The sequence below is a fragment of the Eubalaena glacialis genome, chromosome 6 (genome assembly GCF_028564815.1).
Source record: "Eubalaena glacialis isolate mEubGla1 chromosome 6, mEubGla1.1.hap2.+ XY, whole genome shotgun sequence".
In the NCBI taxonomy this organism is placed as follows: domain Eukaryota; kingdom Metazoa; phylum Chordata; class Mammalia; order Artiodactyla; family Balaenidae; genus Eubalaena; species Eubalaena glacialis.
This window is the reverse complement of record NC_083721.1, coordinates 88,257,180-88,279,129: the sequence shown is the minus strand read 5'-3', so window position 1 is coordinate 88,279,129 and position 21,950 is coordinate 88,257,180. Positions and strand designations below refer to the sequence as shown.

The following is a 21,950-nucleotide window of genomic DNA, read 5'->3' as shown; positions in this document are numbered from 1 at the left end:
GGAACTGTGGCTGAAGCACAAAGCACTGCCTGAAATCCCACTGCCACTGGAACTTCCTCTGTTAGTGGTACTTGCATTGCATGGCCAGCTTCTTTATGTTCGGGTCAGCTTTTGCTCCCTTCCTGCTGCCCTGCGGTGCCAGGGTCTCAGCATGTGTCATAGTCAAACTTGCTGGACAATTAGGGCAGCCTTATAAAAAAAAATCCCTCTTTCTTATCTTTTCACATCTTCTATTTGTACTCATAGTGTCTGCTGGGGCCACACCCCAGTAAGCACTATGGGAGCTAATGGCAGGAGTAGGACTGGACAGCTATTGAGGCACTTAGTCTAGTTGAAAATACACAATAAGATGTGTGAGAGACAAAAGCACGATCATGATAACATGCCCCTCACTGACACTGTATGTCCCGAGGGGACAAAGCAAAGGGGAGCTTAAAGAACTGATGAGGTGAGTGATGAATGAGGAAAGGATGAGATGAAACTGGTGAGCATTCTGAAACAGGGTAACATGAGAAAGGGCTTGGACCAAAACGTGTGTTGTCTAATGGCAAAGGGTATCAGACTGCAGTGAAATTATTAATTCCACAAGATCCAAGTACTGCGGGCCATTTCTTGTTTTAGAATATACACAGGCGAGTCTCTTCCCTCTTGTACTGCGAAATGCTGGAGATGCCACTGCAGATACTTTGCATATTCTCTAAAAACAGTTCTTCCTGTCTCCCTACCCACACCTTAATTAAACAATATTGGACTCTGTGAGTCTGTAAGATAAAATTGTTAAGAAAAATTTGCAAAATGTGTGATATATGCTATTTTCCTTTGTCATTGACTTCAGAGGTGAAATTTATTTTTGACAATTTTAGAATGACAATTGTGGCTGAGATTGCTAGTTTTCTACCCCAATACCTTTCTCCCTTAGTAACATGCTTTTTAGGTGGACATATTACCATGCAGAATAAATGACTCTATATCTCCTAGGCCCTACCCCTTTCCAGTAGCCAGTGTGATCATATGACTAAGTTCTGGGCAATGAAATATAAATTAAAGGACTCTATGGAACTTCTGGGAAGTCTCCTTAAAAGGAGGGGTGGATAAAAGAAAAGGAAAAGGGGATAAAAAAGGAGGGGTAGATAGTCCCTGCCCTTCTCTCCCCTCCTTTCTTCTTTCCTGCTTCTTGGCACTCAAAGATAATGGGTGGAGATTCAAAATAGCCATTTTAGAATATAAGGAGTAGGGCTTCTTCCAAGGTACAGCGGAGCAGAGAGCTGGAAGAAGCATGCATCCCTGATGACTTTGGGAAGCTCCTATGCCAGCCCTGGATGGTGAAACTCCAGACTTCTTTTTAAGTGAGAGAGAAACTTCTGCCTTTTACAAGCCACTTTGTTTAGGCATTAATTTCATAAATATATAGAGAACATATACCTCTCAAGAGGAGGAACAATGTGTATGCCACTTGGTCCACAGTGGTGTTCAAGAATGTGATGATGATGATGATGGCGATGACAGTGATGACGATTAAATTAAAAGCAATGAAACAAAGTGGCTTGAATAAACTGTGCATAGTTATTTTTATTTAAAGATTCTACTGCTGGTGCTATTTAATCTATTTGTATGCAGGTGTAATCAAGGAGGTCTGCATTATGTAATAAAAATTCTTGATCTACTTAACATTAAAAGATTTCATTGCATTTTGTTTTGAGAAGCAAGAAGGCTGTATCATTTATATGTGTCTTTAAGTTGGCTTCCACAGTGCTGTGAGGAGTGTCCCTAAGTGACCCATCCTTGGTGATGGAGAGTCTGTGAACTCTGGGGGCCTTGCCATGACTCTGGGTGGAAATGGCAGAATGATGTTGGGAAATCCATTCCACCAAAAGTGAAGGAGCAAACAGCGTCTCTGAGGAAGAGACTCAAAGGCCAACATGCAGCAAATCATGAAGGAAGTGGAAGGGCTGGAAAGGGAGATCATGGTCAACCAATATGAATACAGTGAGAAAGCAAATGTTTGGCAACTAATGAAGCTAAAAGTGGGCAAGGGACTCAAAATATCCCCAAAGGTGAAATATTTTGCATAGGCAACCCCCTTTATCTACTTTAGTTTTCTGGAAAAATTATGAAAATTTTTAACTCTTCTGTTTCCCAACATTGTTAATTCCATAAATCCCAGAAGGGATGTGAGGGGTGATCTCATCTAGCTACTGGGAAACTTCACTGCTTCTTAAGTTCCAAAGAGATTTCTTTTTTGTTCTTTTGCACCTGCCTTGGATAGCTTTACTTAAATAGTAGTTCTACAAGAACAAGCTCAGGAATTAACTTTTAGTAAAGAAAAAAATCTGCCATGAATATAGGAGCTTTGGTGCTCAGAATGGGAGAAAAAACCAGTGAAATGAGCCACTTTTCCAGTACAATTTATCTTTAGGCCAATTATGAGTAAAATATAGGCATAGTTGTGTGCAAGCTGGGACATAGGACACTACATTCTTCATTTTTGTTTCTTGTGTTTCAAGAGAACCCTCTGCCTGCTCACTTCCCTTATTTAGCACTTGCCTTCTTCCAACGAATCTCCAAGAAGGGACTGGCAATTCCAAAGCAGGTGACCACCAGGGGCTTTGTTTTGACTCTGACGCAGCCCCACCTTTCTCTTTGCTGACTTAAACCATTTTTTTTTTTTTAAAGAAGACTGTTTTATTTAAACTCCCATGGGTGCTAGGCAATATACAGTAACTAATGACTGTCTCTTTAAATTAAACAAAATGCAGCGCAGTTTAATTTTCTTGATGACTTGTAGGAAGGGAGTTGACGGGAAGAGCATGGGCTTTGGAAGGAGACTTTATTTCAATTCCATTTTTCCTGTTTTACTAGCTATGTGACTCTTTTCAAGTTTCTCAACCCTTCTCAGCCTTGGGGTTTTTTTCCCCATTCTTAAAAATTGGCATAATAATAATATCTCTCAGATTGTTGTCTGGCACATAGTATCGATAGATGCTCAACAACGTTAATTCCCTTTTATTTCCACCCCTCCCCCACTCCTGTCATAATGAAACTAAATTGGACAGTTGGGGTATAAAGTGTGATCCACCCAACTCCACTAATCTCATCCACAATGCTTATGCGTGTGTTTAAAATGACCTCTGCACAAGCTGACTTAACTAAATTTTTCTGCACCCTGTCCCCAAATCTGGCCTCACCATGAACTTTAAAACTTAGATATGTTTTTCGGATTATTTTTTTTCTTCCTGATAGGCTGGAAGTTCTGAGGAAGCTGATCATGGGCCTCCCCTGTGATGTCAGAAGCAGATTTCTAAATAAGGAAGAATAATAAAAACTCATTGGTGGTTACTACTCTTTCGCACCAGTGTACCCTGAAATAATTGTTCCAAAGACGCTTTATTGATAGAGAGCCTGATTCCCTTCAAAGCTATACAGAGCAGTTCTAAATGCCAGCCTACTTCAGGAGAGGAAGTTCTTTGGCACTTCGCTGAAGCTAACTTGGTTTTTCTGTGTTTTGAGAGATATGATGTGACTTTTCTGCTAAAGACTCATTATAAACTCTGCATGTTTTTCATTTTTATGAAGGCTCAGGTGTTAACAGATTCATCTAGGAGGACTTCTTCTAGTTTTGGGGGGGCAGATATATTGTGTTTACTTGGAATGTGCAATTTCTTGACTACTAAATAACGTTTAGAAGCCTCAGAATAAGTTTTGCTTTTCCAGGAAAAAAAATTTGCTCATTTAAAAAAATAGAATCAGTAGTGATAGAAACACTAATGTTATTTCTCTAGAACTATCTATTTATAATGTCATCTTTTCAAGACAGCTGAAAAACATAAATATGAAAACATCCACTTTTCCTCTCATGATGAGAGAAATTTATCAAAAGAATCATTCAAAAAGAAATGCAATGTAATTATATCACTTGTAAATTAATAAAATTAAGCTACACTTTGCCTCCCTTCCTACGTTTTACTGATCTAAAAGTAATAGTTCTGCATGTGTTCACTTTTCTACAGGGGATCTCATTTTTAAATTGCTCTTTAACACAAGAGATTGATTCATAACCCCAGGGCCTTAGTAAGTGGCTTCCTTGAAAATGATACCATTTTGGATTTATTCCAGGAAGTAATCCTCTTGAGTGGCTCAGATGATTTTTTTTTTTTTAGTTTTCTTTAAGAAATTCTTCAGGAATTCTTATGAGATAGAAGTAGGGAAAATATTATCACTTTGCTGATAGGGACGTCAAGGCTTAGAGGTTTGTTCAAGGTCAAAGAGAAAGCCATTGGCAAAGCCAGAAACTTGAATCCTAGCATCCTCACTTGTATTTTAGTTCTGCTAAACTAACTTCCCGTACCCCTTAGATCTGCATTAATGTAAGAGTTTTGCATTTTGGGACCCGAGCAACAATTTTAAAGTCTAGAATACTTACAAAAGACTATATATTCTAAAATGCATTCACAATTATTTCTTTTTGTCATTGCCTTTCAATATGAAGAAGTCATAGAACTTTTAAGTCTATTACCCTGTTCATATAAGTTGCTTAGACTTCAATATAGGTCTTTAAGTCTGTGTATCTTTTTGGCGTAGGACTATCCTAGTGGGTCCATACATCTGTGTCCTCAATGCATGTGGTACCAGAGTAAATTATATCCCAAGTTATTTGTGGCTCTAACAATATTTAGTCAATTTCCCTTCTCAGCAAACTTAAAAATTCATGCAAACCAAATTTATGCAAATCCATGTTTGTGATTCGGCTGTGGTCAGCCTCAGGAAGCAGAATCCTGTATAACTGCAGTGTAGGATGTGATTTAAACTTGAGGTTTTACAAGAGCAGTGCAACGTGTGTGGTAGCATCTCCACTGATATTTAAAGGTTCAGAGGGATATGAAAGGATGACAATGTGCAAATTCCCATAGATATGCATAATTCATGGTAAATCAGTATATGTCTAATCATAGCAACGTACACAATTTTCTTGCAATCCCTTCCTTTCCTTTTTAATTTGATAACTTGCATCCTGAAAGAAGAAGGGAAAGATCTGGATGGTCACTGCACAAGCCAGGGAAAGTTGTGGGGCAAAAAAATGCCTAAGGCTCACCTTGATTCAATATAAGGCAACCATTAAAATGACATTTATAAAAATTAAATAGTGATGTGGAAAAAGTGAGTCTGGCATAGTGTTACATAAAGAGGGAGATATAAAACTGAATGCATACTAACTGCAACTATGCAAAAATTTAAATTATGCTTGTGACTATGCAAAAATGAGAGAGTATGTAAAATGAAGAGTCCTTGGGAACATGGGTGATACTTTTGATCTTGTTCAAAGTTTCTGAGGAGGGTTTTGTATACTCATAAGCAGAGGAACCAGTGAGAAGGGACCCCAAGGGTGACTGTCAGCTCTCCAGCACCAACAGGTAAGGCTCTTGGAGAGAGGCTGGGTGCTGCTTTTGGGAGGATGCAGGAATCACCAGGAGCTTGGAGGGGCAGAGTTGTGGCCAGTGAAAGACTGAAGGGGGTGGCAGAATATCAATTCTCAGACCACTTTTCTAGATGGGCAGGCAGAGAAACTGGAGATCTGCCAACAACCGGGGATAAACTAGCTGTACTGAATAGTTCAGCAGGGACTTTAGCCTGAGCAGAAAGGTCAGTCCCTGTGGGGCAGCTGGCGGAAAGACATTTCCAGAGCACAGCAATCTACTCCAGTAATGGAAAGCTACTCAACAAACGCTGAAGTGATGCGCTTTCTTTCTTGTTCCAGGCATGGAATTTTTCAAATGTAGTGAGCACAGAGAAAATTCTAGGTGCAAAGTAAGGATTTAACTTATCATGAGAAGCACCTCAGATGGGAGGACTCGAACCCGAGTAGCAACCCTAATGCAGTACCTGCCTTTTACTGGTTCCCTTGCAAGGCTGCCTGGCTACCTGGTCCTACCATTCAGTACAGTGCAGGGTCCCAATGGCCTCAGAGGTGGGCATTTATCCAAGGACTGGGCAACTGCCCTTTTTCATAGGTTTGCTTCTGGGCATGTGTGTTTATGACTATGTATCCACACATTCTCTATTTCTCTCTCTCTCTTTCTCTCTTTCTTTTACACACACACACACACACACACACAAGAATGCTGTCTTTTGAAGGGAGAATATTTCTTTTCCAATTTGCCCATCTTAATTGATTTATGCTTTTCCCTACCCTATATATCTTTCCCTTACAAACAGAAAGACTTTCTCAGATTTTACCCTATTACAGTCCTAGCACAGTCAAGATAATAACAGATCTCCTTTATAAGTCAGGGAAGCATGAGGAAAGGATAACTTCCTAACTGTGAACTGTGACCCGGAGCAGTCATGCACAGCCACACAGACTGCGGGCACAGCACATCTCCTTGGGGGTGTGCAATGCAGCAGCCTGGCATAAAATTCCCTATGCCTTAGAGTGCAGTGTGAAATGGGGATGATGGTACCTACCTCATAGATTTGTTGGGAGGATTAAATGAGTTAATATATATAAAGTGTTTAGAACAGGATGTAGCACATAGTAAATGCTATATAAGTGTGTGTTGTTATTAACCTTTTAATAAAAGTGGTTTAAGATTAGAAACGCTTAAGACAAAGATTACCTTAATAAGTTTTACCTCTTAGTCTCCATCATCTGTACTTTCTTTACGAAACAACCTGGGTCACAGGATTGATTACTGTGTAGGTTCACTTCAATGAATGAAACTGGGAGGGGATATTTGCAAGGTTAGGAACAGTGAAATTAAGGACTTAAGATGCTTAATTTGTCTTAACTCCTTTTCTTTTGTAGTCCTTGGAAATCAAAGTTTAACATCTTTACCAAAATAATAACTGATCTTTTCTTGACACCAAAAATTTGAATAATCTAAAACAGTGCTTCTCAAACCACAGTGAGGATCGGAATTCCCTGGAAGCTCGTTACAACTAATTCCTGGGCCCCAACCTTACAGACTCTGATTCAGTCTGGGATTCAGTCTATGAATTTCTAACAAAATGCAGGTGACGCTGATGCTGCTGGTCTATGGACCTCTCTTTGAACAGCCAGGCTCTAGAAAACATATTTGGTCATTGTTCCCCCAAACCATGTCTTGTCCTGGGAATACACTGAACACTAGGAAGACTCTGTAATTCTTCCAGGACCATGACTAGGGAAATGACACACATCTTAGAGGCCTGAGGGTCCTAAGTACTCCCTGAAGTCCTCAGTTCCAAATCTGCTGCAGCACCTGCACCACAACTGCCCATTGACCGAAGCCCCACGCTGTACTGTTGGCTTCTTAAAGGCCATGCCTATGTTTATGTCATTTCTGTGTCCCAGCACCTGGCAAATACCTAGTGAGAAATAGGCTGTTAAGAAGTTTTTGTAAAATAAGTGAATTAAGTAGGAAGTTAGATCATTTCCATCAAAATAATGCTATTTTTTTTTTCAAAAGCAGCATCCCATGTATCTTTGGAAGTTAAGTTACCTCATAATTAAGAGGAAGACAATTTAATTTTGCTCACGTAGTCTATCTGAGAACCAGTTTTTAAACATATGATTCCCTGCTTGGTGGTCCCTCCTGAATACTGACAGCTAAATGTTGCCAGCATCGCCTGAACTGGTTCTGCTGGGCTCTCCACTGCTCTCCCTCCTGTATCACATGAGAGGAAGCGTCTTGGGAACAGGGCAGAATCAAGCCCCAGCTTTTTTTAGAACAACAAAAGGTGTAAACGTGCTAAATGTGACTAAATATTTCCCCCACAACCAAACCCCAGAAGACACATAGCAAAATTGTTTACATATCAAACTTCTATAAACAATAGGTTCTCAGATTTTTCTGTTTTCCCATTTGCTCCTTATCCTTTTTAAGGAATAGGCTTCACTTTTGTTTTCTTTTTTACCCTTCTCACTCCCCCTGACCCCACATCTATGGGGTTTAGGAAGTCTGTCTGCAGAGCCAAGAGGGGTTTGTTCATTCTCTTTCTCCTCTCCTAGCATTTGGATTCTCAAAGGGGAAAGTCTCTAGCAGAACCATGAGAAGGGCTCCTTCCCTCCATCTATATCCTTCCACTCTTAGGGGATACATCAGAAGATTTTGTGATGTGTATCATATATGTATACACATGCACAGGACAAAGGCAAAAAGGGAGGAAGAATGTTACACACTTGGGGTGCTTCAAGTTGTTCAGTATGAATGGGGCACGGAGGAGGATAACCGGGTAGTCAGGGACTGGACCATCCATGGCCTGCAAGCCCAACTGAGGCGTCTGCGTAATATGTGGGAGACAGTGAGAAGCATCATTTTCTCTGTGTCTTGAGTGTCTGTCACCTGTAACCCAAGCAGTGTTGGGGTCCATGCATGTCTTGTACGGCTACTGTGGTTCATAAAACCACAATGGAAGGATTTTAAATCAAGTTCCTTGGAGTTTGGATGAAAGGGTAAGATTGCTCATTCATTTAGTGAAAGACAAATTTCTTCCATTTTTTTAAAATGCAAAGTTTCTAAGGTTTTATATCTTTAGCTTAAAAGTTTAGGAATAACGAAGCCTGTTTGTGAGCTTCAATTTGTTTTATTCTGTACTAAACAACTTGATTAAAAAAATCCATCAGCTGATGCACCATCACTCATCTCTTTTTCAGAAGCTACTCCCATAGTTCACAGAAATTAATGGGTCAATTTTGGGGACACATTTAAAATTTAAAGATAAAAGCTGAGAGTGTAGGGAAGTGATAATTGGACAACCTTTGACTGGAAGAAAACTACTTCCATGCTTAGTGCTTTTCTACAAGAATTCATTAATTATTCACTAATTATACAAATGAGATAATTTAGTTAGAAAACAGTGATGAATGAACATTTTTTTCTATTCAGAACCTCTAGCACAAAGCCGAGATGGTACATTCTCTCACCATTTCTTTAATAAGTCACTTATTCATATATTTCAAGAATGAGATCATTTGGCCAAAAAATACTATGATGAGGAATAAATAACAATTGTATTGAATGATCATTTGTGTGTGCATGTGTTTTTCCTAGATCACAAGATAGGAAGGAAGTGGTACTCACCCTGTCTGGGGGTAGACCATATGAAAAATTAATGACTAAAAATGGAAATGACAGAATTATAAAGTTGTTTTGAAGAAAGAGAAGGAAGCAATGGAGCATTAAAAAAAAAAAAAAGCAGGTTTACAAGAACTGTGTTTCTGTCAAACCTTATAGATGCAGTGCCAGAATAAGAGACACATTCCAAAGGCGGGGATTAGAGAGTGGGGCTGAGCAGAAAGGAAAAGACATGTACTGCAAAGTCTGGATGGGAAGAGAAATAAAAGCACAACCACAGAAATGACAAGGTCAGGGCAATGGCAGAGCACAGGCATCTAGGTCCAAAGTCAGAAGAGAAGGAAGGGAAGTCTACTCTCTAAACTCTCTCTGCTGTTTAAGTATCCAAAAAAGAAAAAAAACATTTGTACCGTCTTTCTGTTCCTTAGTCTGTTTTATTTATCAGATTTTGAATTTGTAACATAAATTTTTTCAGTATAAATATTTCCACCCACAACTGTTTTTCGAAGCCCTTATGACAATAGACACTGATCAGTAACCAGTGAGAGTCACTGGCAGGGTTCATTAGACAAAGCGCTGGCAACCTATTCAGAATGGATGGACTAGGCAGCTAGATGCTGAACTGTGGGCCTGGCTCACAATCCCCAAGGCCAATTGAAAGGGAGATGATAAGTTGATCCAGGTGGAGAAGACCTGGGAGATGAGCTGTGGAAGAACCCTTTGCTTCAACGTGGAGGAAACACTCTGCTAAGCTCATTAGGGGGATCTTAGGAGATTCAAATTCCACTTTTAAAACTGGGAAGTTGTCACAAAGTTTGTGAGAACCTCGTTATGAAGTAGGAAGCATCTCATACAAACATCCTTTCATAAAAGCTTATCAGACAAATTTAATCGAGTCAGCTGTGCACTTGAACGACACACTGCTCTCAAGTGATTTCTCTGGATTGACTGGTATGCCTAGCTTACCAGCATGAGGGAGTTTGGAAGAAAGGCTAAGAAGCAGTTTAATTTAGGAAGGCAGTTATAGGGGTAGATGAATGAAGCCAGGACGAGAGACTGCAGACCCGAATTCTAATATTCCCTGTGATATAAAATAACCTAGTGACACAGTCAAGCTATTTCCCTATCTAAGACTCAACTTATTCTGGTTGAAGTAGAACCAATATAATCAAACTTCTTAGCAGCAGCACCCTTTCATCACCCGAAGCTTGTCTGCGCACCTGGGGCCAACTTACTCTCTAAGGGGTGGCACCACGTGAATGAAACCCCTCCTCTGTTCAAAGTGGCTGGGAATGGGGTCCGCGGAGCACAGTTTTAAAACCACTGGGTTAGAGTATCTTCTGAAATTCCTTCCAGCTCTAATGTCTACAGTCCTCAGACTGACCAGATGAATCTACTTAAAACAACACCAGCACCAACAAAACAAAACAAATTCCCCAAACACAAAACCAGTAAAAGCACAGCAAACCTTCCACAGTGAAAGGTTGAATGGTTTCTTTTCAAGTTGTGTTCCAAATGGCTGAGTTTAAGCATTACTGTCCCGGCCTGTTATTTTCATATATCACATCATTTTTACATTCAGCATGTCAGCTCACGTCATTTCAATTTTGCATTTATTTTTCTCAGTGACTAAACAGGCTGCCAGCACTTTTCCCCATTAGATTAAAAAAATGGGCTATTTGAAAATTACTTACATCTATATATTTTTCCAGTCTGAAAGTCCAGTTTTTTATGCTGCATCTAATGAACATAGGCTGTACATTAATATCTTAAAATAAAGATATATAATGGCATTTAAGATATTTGTTGAACTTGAAGTGGTAACTCATGGTCTCTCTTTTTCAGTGGTTACAGTTCTTCACTGAGCCCTGTGGTTTGCATTACTGTTTGCAAAATTGGGGAAGAGGGACTGGTGGAGGAAAGCTGGGTACTTGCTACTTTGCAAGGCGGGTACCTTGTTTACTCTCTGAGTTGCTAAGTTGGTAAGACTAGGAGGTAGTAAAAGTCCTGAATAGGAAATATCAGCAATACTTTCCACTTACAAATATCTGACCTACTCATTTTATCAAATGGGGATTTTTTTACATTTTAGGTAACAAGTTCTCTTTTGAGGTACTTGAACCTCCGGGGGACTGAAGACCATCTGACAATTATATCTTTTTATTTATTTAATTAATTTATTTTTGGCTGCGTTGGGTCTTCATTGCTGCGCACCGGCTTTCTCTAGTTGCGGCGAGCGGGGGCTACTCTTTGTTGCGGTGTGTGGGCTTCTCACTGCGGTGGCTTCTCTTGTTTCTGCGCACGGGCTCTAGGTGCGCGGGCTTCAGTAGCTGTGGCTCGCGGGCTCTAGAGGGCAGGCTCAGTAGTTGTGGCGCACGGGCTTAGTTGCTCCACGGCATGTGGGATCTTCCCGGACCAGGGCTCGAACCCATGTCCCCTGCATTGGCAGGCGGATTCTAAACGACTGTGCCACCAGGGAAGCCCTGACAATTATATCTTAATGTCTATTGTTTTAATCAGAGCGACAACTAGGTTAGGTTAGTTTTCAAGGGAGAGGGTGTAAAGCAGGAGAGAAACGGGGAGAGCAGAGGCCCACTCAGGCCCATGTCGGCATCCTACTCTCCTTTGATCTTCGAGTCTCATGAGTGTTAACAGGTCACAAACTGGAACCCCAGGGCTGTAAACAGAACCACACTATTTTGTTTGACTACACATTGCTATAAAATTTAAAAACTGGTTTTAAACATTTAAAAAGCAGCAGATTAATTGCTTCTCTTGAAAAATTAGTATATGTGGTGATCCTGAGCCCATTTTTCAACAAGATGGCAATTAGCTGGGGCTGGTAGGAGCTGCTCCTTCTAGAGGGGCCAGCTTGTGACATTAGCCACTGTCCCCCTCACTCCCTATTTTTCTTACACACAGTCTGTTCCCCTCATTTCTGTACTTGGTTGATCCAAGGAGACATTTGTATCTATGACCTCAGAATAGACTTTATTGTTTAGAATTATAACTCAGTCCTGAAGAAATCCAAGGGGATTCTATACCTACTAAATCTAAGGCTTTTACCATCGACTCCCCCCACTCACCCACCCCAGTACCTGACATTTATAAAGCACTTATTTCATGCCATGCACTTTGCTAAGCCTTTATTTACAGCAACTTATTTATCCTAACAACTACTTTATGAAGTAGATAGAATTTTCTTCATTTTATAGCAGAGCAGCCTGAGGCTCAGAGAGGCTAGTTAATTTTCCCAAGGTAATATAGCTACTACATGGCTGTAGCCAGTTTTCATTCAGATTCCTGACTGTGAAAGCCTCCATCATAACCACTGTGTAACAACTTTGCTATATTCACAATGGCCAACACGAGCAGTGGCAGAGGAGCCAGGAGCCCCGAAAAGGCACCAGACTAGAGTAACTGACAGTATCTTACAGAAGGCACGCAAACTGCTTACTAGGAAAGCAGTGGGAATAAGCAAAGTGAAAATGTGATGCAACAACCAACTCAACATTCAGGAAGTGTGAGCTGCTGATGGAAAGAGCATGAGACGAAATAGCAGTGGTCCTGCATTCTAGACTTGGTTCTGACCAGAGGAGGCTGAGCTGGACACAAGGCTCTCCAGAGGGGCATCCCCATTTGAACCTCACAACAGACATCTGAGCCAGATGGTATTATTCCACTTTACAGATGAAGAAACAGAAACTCAGAGAACTTAAATTGCTCACTCCAAGGTCTTCTGCTTAGTAAGTGGCATAGCCAAGACTAGAAACTAGGACGATGGCCTCCTACTTCATTCATTTCAGGTGTCTCCTGCCTGCCCCTGTGTCACTCTATAAAGAGCAACCCTCTACATTTTCTGGCCTTCTATCTTCAGATCTCAGTAATGTGTCAGAAGACTCTGAAATTAAGATATTAGGTCTGCCCTTTTTGTTTTTCCTAGAGTCAGAGGTGATGCCTAGGGGAATCAGTATACTAAATTGAAATGCATCAAGTCAAAAAACCAAAAAAACCTCTCAGCATTGTGAGTTTACAAGGAAAAATAAAGTAAGATATTTTGCATTACTGTGACTTCCACCCCTCACCCCCTTCTCAATTACCAGTAACTCAGAACTATTTTCGTATTACTTGACACAAATAGGTAATATTTAGGAATAAAAGATGGGTAAAAATGCCTTTCTCCCAGTAATTTTTCTATTTAACCTTGTGCAAAACTTTCCCCTTGTCTTGTACATTTATTGATGATAAATAGCTTTGCTGACAAGATGGCATTGATTGGACTACAGTAGTGAATCTTTGTTTACTCCAGTGCTGATTTCAGATAGACAGCAAATTTGAAAAGCTTCGGCAGATAGCAAATTTGAAAAGCTTTGGCCTCTCTCATCACACCTAAATATGGCTTATATTCATTGAACCATTTCTCATCTATCAATCTTTCCGAGGAAAATGCTAATGAGCCTATGTCTGCTGTGAGCATAATGGGGGCAACCACAACGGCATAATGTGCTTGGCCCTTCCAGAGTCTCACAGTATCCTGCTTCAGAATCTCCAGCCTGCCCAGCTTGTTTCTTTTCTGCAAGTCTAAAGGGGGTTTCTGTTCTTGGTGACCAACATGGGGTTCCAAGAAGGTACCCAGGGAGAGTGTTATACATGACGCCAAGAGACAGGGTCTCATGCTTTATAAGCCTTCTCAGAGGTAAATGGGATCTGACTTATATTTAAATTAAGTCACCATATTGATATGGCAAAAAAAAGCACTGGCCAGATGGTGCTGAGTGCAACAAGGCAGTGACACATATCACCCCCATTCCTTTTACTATTTATGAGTCCGAGAATCAGGTCAGCTGCTTAGATGGTGGTATGACCACACTAACTGTTAGCAGAAGGAAGCTCAGTACCTTTTCCTATTAATCTGTTTTTCTCATTCTTCCATTTTTCTTTCACGTTGGCCTATATTTTCCTCTTTAGGATTCATTCCCACAGTGACCACTAGGATAAAATTACAATCCTACTCAAATGCTTATGTGCTACTGGAAACACAAGGGGGTGGTGATACTTTGTCTCTTCTTTTTCTTTAGAGAAAAATCACAGAAATTCTAGTTTCCATTGCTTTCTGCTCGGGCTTCTCCTACAAATTTAAAAGGAGACTCTCACAAGGGTTTGGGGCTAAGAAAGGTATGTGTTGTCTCTCCCCACGGTGCCTCTCACGTCTGGTCAAGGCCCTCTTGGAGGAGGCTGTGTAGGGACGGGAAGGGTGAGTGGATGGCAACAACCACCTTTCAGCTCTAATTTTGTGCACATTTGTTTTGAAGGGCTTTTCTCTCCTAATAAGCTATAGGGGCCAAGAGGGAAGTAAACTGCTAAGGAGTGTTTGTGGAAAAGATTATCCCTGTGAGGGTTCAATAAATAAATACTGGCCAATTATGATACTTCCTAGTAGATGGTTATTTTATATAATTAGAGCACTGAAGCAAAACAGCTTCTTAATGCCCACCTATGGGATGACCAGTAATGGGCGACCGTAGAGAGCTATATAGGATGATAGATGGTGTACTGGATTGCACATCAGGAGGGAAGGCTGGCTTCCAGCCCTCTCTCTGTACCTAAGCAGGGACTCAGGGGAAACTCGATTCATCTTTCTAGATCTCAATGTTCACGTTTGCTGAATTGGGGTTGTGTGGTGGTGGTATGGACTGAATGTTTGTGTCCCCTCCAAATTCATATGTTAAAGCCCTAACCCTTAATGTGGCTGTATTTGGAGACAGGCCTGCAAGGAGGTGATAATGGTTAAATGATGCCTTAAGAATGGGGCCCTAAAAAGAGGGAGAGACACCAGAGCTCTCTCTCTCTCTCTCTCTCTCTCTCTCTGCCATATGAGGATGTGAGGATAAAGTGAGAAGTTGGTTATCTACAAGTCAGGAAGAGAGCCTTCGCCAGAAACCAACCATGCCAGCCTGTTTATCTTGGACTTCCTAGCCGCCAGAGCTGTGAGAAAGAAATCTGTGTTGTTTAAGCCACCCAGTCTATGATACTTTGTATGGCAGGCCAAGCAGACTAATAGGTGGTGATAACTAGCTACTTAAAATGACATAATGGTTATAAATTCATCTTCTTAGAGAAACTCTAAGAGCTGGGAAGAGAAGAGTAGTATTTTACAAATAAGGAAATACCTCAAATCACAAGACTACCACAAGAACACAAGGCTACTAAGTGGAATTCAGTCAGATGCAAACCTGGGTCTTTAAGGCACCTTTAGTTGTAAATGTCCGTGATTTTTCTTGTTTTCAGCATCATTACACTGGATGTCTATGAATTCTAGGTTTTAGGTTTCCAGGTAATGCCCAGTTGAAGAATGTCAAATTTATCACAAGTCATACATATGTTTTTTCTCTTTAGAACTGCAAGAGTTGTTTCCTTTGACCCGACCATTCTCAAAGTATGGTCTGGGACCAGCAGTGGGAACTGAGGACTTAGAAATCCAAATTCTTGGGCCCTACTTCTCGACCTGCAGAATCAGAAACTCTGGGGGTGGGTGGGGCTCAGCAATCTGTGTTCTGAGAAGCCCTCTAGAGGATTCTGAGGCTGCTAAAACTTGAGAACCATGGTTCTGATCCATGTACACTTGTTCCCTTTGTCATGGGTTGACATTTGACATTTCCCCACCTTATTGCACTGAAAGATATGCAGCTGCAACTCTGAGTCCTACAATCAACTCAATCTACGACATACTGTGAAAACTATTTTGAAATGCTTGAACCTACAAGTGTATCCCCTTTATAGTGATAATATTCTATAATTTTGTGTCAGCCTTGGTTACCTCCTTTAAGTCTGCTTGGAATTTGAAAACATTTTAGAAAAAAAGCTATCTTGGTGAACATATCACAAACCTTGAGCTAAATTGACTCTATTCTAATTAAAAATAGTAATTTAAAATAGAATTTATTTATTCAAAGTGGCTAATGTTTTTAATCACTTACTCAAGGTACTTGACCATCTACTCCCCCACTCCCACCCCTGATATCTCAGCAACTTCAAAGAAAATTCATTTGTACATGAAATCTATTCCTAAACAAGACGCACTCCCTTCCAATCAGGAAAGAATATTTTAAAAAATAATAAGAATAATCCAAAATACATATTTAAAATTTCTTTTAAATATGTATTTATTCTAGAAAGCCAAATATAGAACTAATTTTATATATTTTATTATATGTATATAATAACTGTATATATGTCTATTATATATGTTATATAATTATATACATAATGAAATATCTGTATATATTTATATCAAATGTCTGGGTTTTAGAGGTATAAAGATTTTTATCTAATGCTTCCTTTGATTACTTTCCTATGCTTGAAATTTGAAAACTCTAGGGATTTTTGGAGAATATGGACTTCAATGCCAATGTGATACATTTATATTTAAATGACTATAGAAGTGTGTGGGTGTGTGATTACATATTATATGGCAGCTCCTATTACTTTAGGACATCAACACTAATCTAAGAATTCTCTGGAATGTTTTCATGTGTATCTCAAATAAATCTTGCCACTAAAATTTCACAAAAAGAGAAGCACAATATTGCCTTTTAAGAAGAAAACCTTACACATTTCCAAAATTACTTTTTCTTATGTAGAAATAACACAGAAATCACCTTTTACCCCCTTGAATGTGGGCAGCCAGAGTGAACAAAATCCTCATACTCTGGGCTGCTTCTGCTATTAATTTGCTTACATAAGCAAAATTGTGGGCTTTCTGTGGAAGTACAAGACTGGCAAATCACATGACTGATAAAACGGCATATAGCTTGCACAGCATTTGTAGAGCGACAGCTTCTGAATGACAGATTAAATGAGCTTAGTAGACTTCTGCCCTTCACAGCACTCCAACTATTTTATTTAAAGCTTTTTGCAATTATATGAAGATTGACTAACAAATTTCTACCATGTTTCTGAAAAGACATAGGAAGACTAAATAGAACATAAAGATTCCTTCCCCCCTGCCAAAATATACATAACAACTGTGAGATGAAGCACTATTAGAAAAAAGTGTTTTACCACATCCACACATAAACACACATACACTTTTAAAGTTGATCTCTTAAACTTAGGAAGAATTTTTTTGTAGTGTTGTAAAGACTAATTAGAGTGTTCTCCCAAATATTTTACTTCGAGGTGTCAACGCTGTCATTGTTTCTACCTAGGATTTGTTCATTACATCAACACCAAATAAACCTTCCCCAAAAGGAAGGACTACACTTACTGCCAACAGCAAACACCAAAGCCAACTCATATTCATAATTACTCATCTTTTGAGACATGTTTTGACATGAATGACTCAGCAAAGCTGGGTCACTGCCAACTGGTGCCAACTGGTCCAACGGCACCGGAGGAAACATGATAACTACAGAGACAACAGTGACTGAGAAACTGAATCCTCCCTCATTTGATCCAGGTAAGAAAAGTGTTATTTTCTGAAGAAGCAGGAAAGTGGGTTCTCTTTTTTAAAAGATTGCTTAACAGTTAATAAAATGTGTTTAGGCACAACAATATAAATTTTGTGAAAAGTGCCACGAGAATAAAAGAACAATGACTCCCTTTTCTGAATCCCCAAATTCACTTAAAACAAAAAGAAGCTTTAGGAAAAACTAAAGAAAAGAAAGAAAGAAAACAAAAGCAGGTTTGGGGGTAGAATGATAGTAGAGAAGTATAAAAAGAGTAGGAATTTAACTTCTACATGATTAAAGAAGAAATAAAAAATAAAACTTTTAATTTTAATAGAGAAATTTATAGGTATATATGTTCTCATAATATACTCAATTGTATTTAACTAGTTCATTTGCCAGGGAGGTCCAGTCCTTTCATCAGAATGCAAGTCTACAGCACAGGATCTATGGGAGATGGAGATCACACACCCCAAGTAATTAATCTGGCATAGTTAAAATGATAGCTAATAGCCCAGCAGAGCACTCAGGCTCCAGTCCCACTTATCTTATTAACCGAACTGACAATTTGGCTGAGTAGAAACATAGGGCCACATCCAACACTCTTCCACCCTGGTTTACTCAGGAGCAGGAGAGTGAAGATAAGGCAAGAAAAACTTGAAGGTAGTTTGAGTGAACCCTGTAGTATGGACATATTCTGCACCTCCTGGGGAGATGCTTTGTTCAGTTTTCCCCAGAAGACCACTTCAGTTACCTTAATTATTCCAGGCCTAATAAGCCAGTTGGTAAGTTAATTGTTTCTGGTTGCTATCTTCTGATGGTCATTTTTCCTTTTTTCAGAAATAGACACAATGGCTCCTTTAATGCAATCACCACGATGCAAAACAGACTGCATGATTAGGAAACTGTCTAAATTCAACTTGGCTTTCTGTAACTTGCTGACTGCCTTCTTTCTAACTTCTTCATCTGCTCAGATTCCTTTGAATTATTTCTCTATCTCCACCTGAGCTTACATCAGAATCAGAGCCACTTACACATGAAATAGATGTGCAGTTATCTTGTCTCCCTGATAATTAACAAAGACGTTAAGGGTTAATGCCAATTCAGTGGCACGAGCTGGATACCTTCCATTACCTGTCATTGTTTATGGTATATTAAGCAGTTTTCATTTCACCTTATGGGCCCATATGAAATATAAGCTAGATGTTTCTCAAATCACAGGCAGTATTAAAGAATATTAAATAGCTTCTTTTTTTGTTTGTTTTTTAAAAAAGTCTCTAAATTTACTGCAGACAATCTGAGAAAGTAAATTGGGCAATATGTTTAAACTTCTCAGTTTTTTAAAGTCTTATATCCCTGTCCTCTTAAATTATATTCATTGTTTTACACTAATAGTAGCATTTCTCATTTTCAAAATAATTTACTTTCTGGTTCTTATTTAAATCTTTTTTTTCCAACAAATTATCATTGTACTGATTTCATTTTTCAAGTGGGGCTTTTAATTTCCAAAAATTCTCTTATCTTGCTCTGCTTTATTTTTCATCATTCTTACATACAGGACATACATGTTGACATCATGCAGAAGTCAGTGCATCAGAGGCGTTAGACGGGGAGGCTTAGCTGCTTTCAAAATCTATCTTATTATGCAGGCCTCAGTTAGACGAGCTAAGCTAATATAGCTTCCAGGGCAGGGCTGAAAGCTCAAAGGGCTTCAGTTGTCAAAAATCTACAATGCAACGTTAGAAAATGTATGTAAGCATTCACTTACCTGCTTTTGATCAACAATTATTTTCAGGTCTTCATCACTGCTTAGTTTTCCATATCCTTTTTCTTTACTTTTCTTGTGAAAGAATAATTTTAAATGATCATTTAGTTTCTTTCCATTAATAATGTTAATTCCCACTTAATACTTTTTAAAGATAAAAGTCTTTTCTTAGCATTGTTCACTAGTCATAATACATCATTCTTTATGCCAATCTCTCATGGACAACAGAAAATATCTTTATTAAACTGCTGGCTTCTGCTTAGCCTCTCCCATCCAAATTATACTTTTAATCCTTCTCTGAATATTGTTATGCTTTTCTTTTTTCAATTCCATATTTTTAGAAAAGATTCTTTAATAATTCGAGATAAATAAGCAACTCCTTAAAGAGTCCCAGCACATTTTTCTTAAAGACTGAAACTGCATTTAGTGATTATATTATGCTTAAGATTTCAACTATTAAATGTTTTATTTTAATCCTTTATATATTTTTAAGACTAAGCAAGAATAATACCACTCAGATAACGAATCTTCAGATTTTCTGTATTTGCTTATAAATCTGATGAAAACTAACATTGGAAAAACAACTCAGAAATAATTTTAAAAAGATAAGTAAAATAATTTTCAAAATTAGGTAGTTTGAAAAGTTGGTAGGGTACAGACCATTTTAAAAAATGTACTTTATTGGCATTTTCCCTCCATCTATCTTCCCCATAGCAAAAGTTCATAACTTTATAAGTTAGAAAAGGACATAGATCATTACAATCATTTTACTGTTGTGTTACAGGAGAAAGATAATATGTCTGAGTCTTTTCTTTTTCTTTCTCCCAGTGCAATGGTTTAAGGAAATACCAGGAATGACAGTTGCTTCTTTATAATTTCAGAAACATAGTACCTTCATAGAGGACCAGTAAGAAAAAGAAAAGAAAATTCACTACATAATTAGCTGTAATCCAAGGTTATTATTTTTAAAAAAAGCAATTCTTGCTCTCGGTATTAATTATATCAACTAGAATTAAGGGAATTAAAAATATCTGTTTGCATCTACTGTGCCATATTAGGATCCTCATCTCATTGGGGGAAGAATTACATCCTTCAGCGAACATGACATAAATCTTCTTTATACTGTGGGAAACGATTCTTGTCTGTTTTTTCTCCTGTAACATTTCAAAAGCAGATTTCCATATTTCCTCCCCAATAAACATACCTCCTATTTTTGTGGGGGTTTTTTTCTGTAATAAAGATATTTTTCTGAATCTTCAAGTATTAGGATGCATAAATAAAATCTGAATTCTCATTCATATATTAATGAGTTTAACCACTTAGAACAGAACAGATGGCCACAGTATTTCTATTATTATTCTTGTCCTCATTTGAGGTTCCATTTCAGGATTGATGGAAAACAAAAAGAACAAGGTTGGTTTTGATCAAGATGGACTTCCTTCCTACCACTTTGCTTTAGTCCACTGGTTGCCATAAGATATTGTCCAGAGACCCTCTAATGCAAAGCATTTAGAAATGCCTTTCTGAATATTGATCTGTATACATACCAAGTAGCTCATGTGCATGACCCGACTTCTGGACAAAAGGACATTAAGTAGAGATGGAATGTGGGTCTTTCCATCCATTTCACTGTCAGACATCCCAGAATTCTTTGCACCAGCGGCAGTGGCTTCATTGCCAGAACTTGCTGACCAGAGAACCACAGATCTTGCCCAGCAACAGTATTTATAGTGTACCACAATAATCGAAGTATCCCCGAATCACTGTCTTGACTTTGTAAACATTGTGAAATTTTGGGTTAGCACAAAAAATTATTGAAACTAAAATTTCTTCTTTTCTAGCTTATATCCAAGTATATGTTCCCTGACTGCTGTTCTAGTTTAATGCTCAAAAAACCCCTCCATCTATTATTAATTATACACATTTTTATATTTCATCTCACGCATATGGACTACTCAGCTTCTCTGTCATAAAAGCTTTCAATTCTCCCTTTTCAATGTCCTGCCCCAGACTTTCTTGTGATTAGCAAATCACTGCTAATAGATATAACAATGTCGGCGTTCACAGAACGTAATTCAAGATCGCCATTTCTGCCAATACCAGATTCAACTTTTCCAATTTAATCCCAACTCCCTATCTGGTTTATTACTAAATTTTACCAGGAAGAGGCTAGGGAAAGAGATTATATCCCCAACTACTGTAAGTAGAAGTTGGCATTTTCCAAGAGTGGGAGGAGGCATTTAGAGCTCTGGGCTTGCTCTTAAGCCCCTAGTTTCCAAACAGCAGACAACTGTACACAGAGTCAGCAGCCTTCCAGTTTTACTCTAGAGTTAAGCAATATTTTCTAGCTCACCCCATAACCCAGGGGGATTAAGCCTTTTCTAAGCCATAATGGTTATTCGCTCACTTACTGCTTATTTCTAGTGCGGGTATAATCCTCTTTCAAGCACTCAGCTTCCCACTTTGACTGCTTAGATCAGCCAGCCCAGGCCGGAGTCTTCAGCTCTCCTCCCTCCTCCCAGCCGGGAATCCCTGTCTTCTATCTCTGCACTTTGTCAAGCACAAAAAGCAACTCCATAGTTTCTGCTTGGTCTTTCACATTAGCCAAAGGACTGAACTAGAAGGAGAAAGCAAGCTAACCTCCCCACTGTCCCAGCGTGAGGAGGCAGGGCTTCTGTGGGAGGAGAA

General features: G+C 39.0%; 1 protein-coding gene across 5 annotated transcripts in view; it reads right to left on the bottom strand.

Moving 5' to 3' along the window:
* PEX5L (peroxisomal biogenesis factor 5 like) overlaps positions 1 to 20,917 on the bottom strand; it is a 176,815-nt gene extending 155,898 nt beyond the window's left edge. For 3 of the 5 annotated variants that reach the window (XM_061193380.1, XM_061193382.1, XM_061193381.1), the window contains exons 1-2: positions 20,810 to 20,917; positions 19,266 to 19,337 (exon numbers count right to left, since the gene is read on the bottom strand). In XM_061193380.1, the coding sequence (XP_061049363.1) occupies positions 19,266 to 19,337; positions 20,810 to 20,902 (165 nt within the window). In that variant the 5' untranslated portion in view covers positions 20,903 to 20,917. The remainder of the gene's footprint in view (positions 1 to 19,265; positions 19,338 to 20,809) is intronic. The other 2 variants (XM_061193377.1, XM_061193379.1) reach the window with 1 other exon arrangement.
* Positions 20,918 to 21,950: the final 1,033 nt, after the last annotated feature.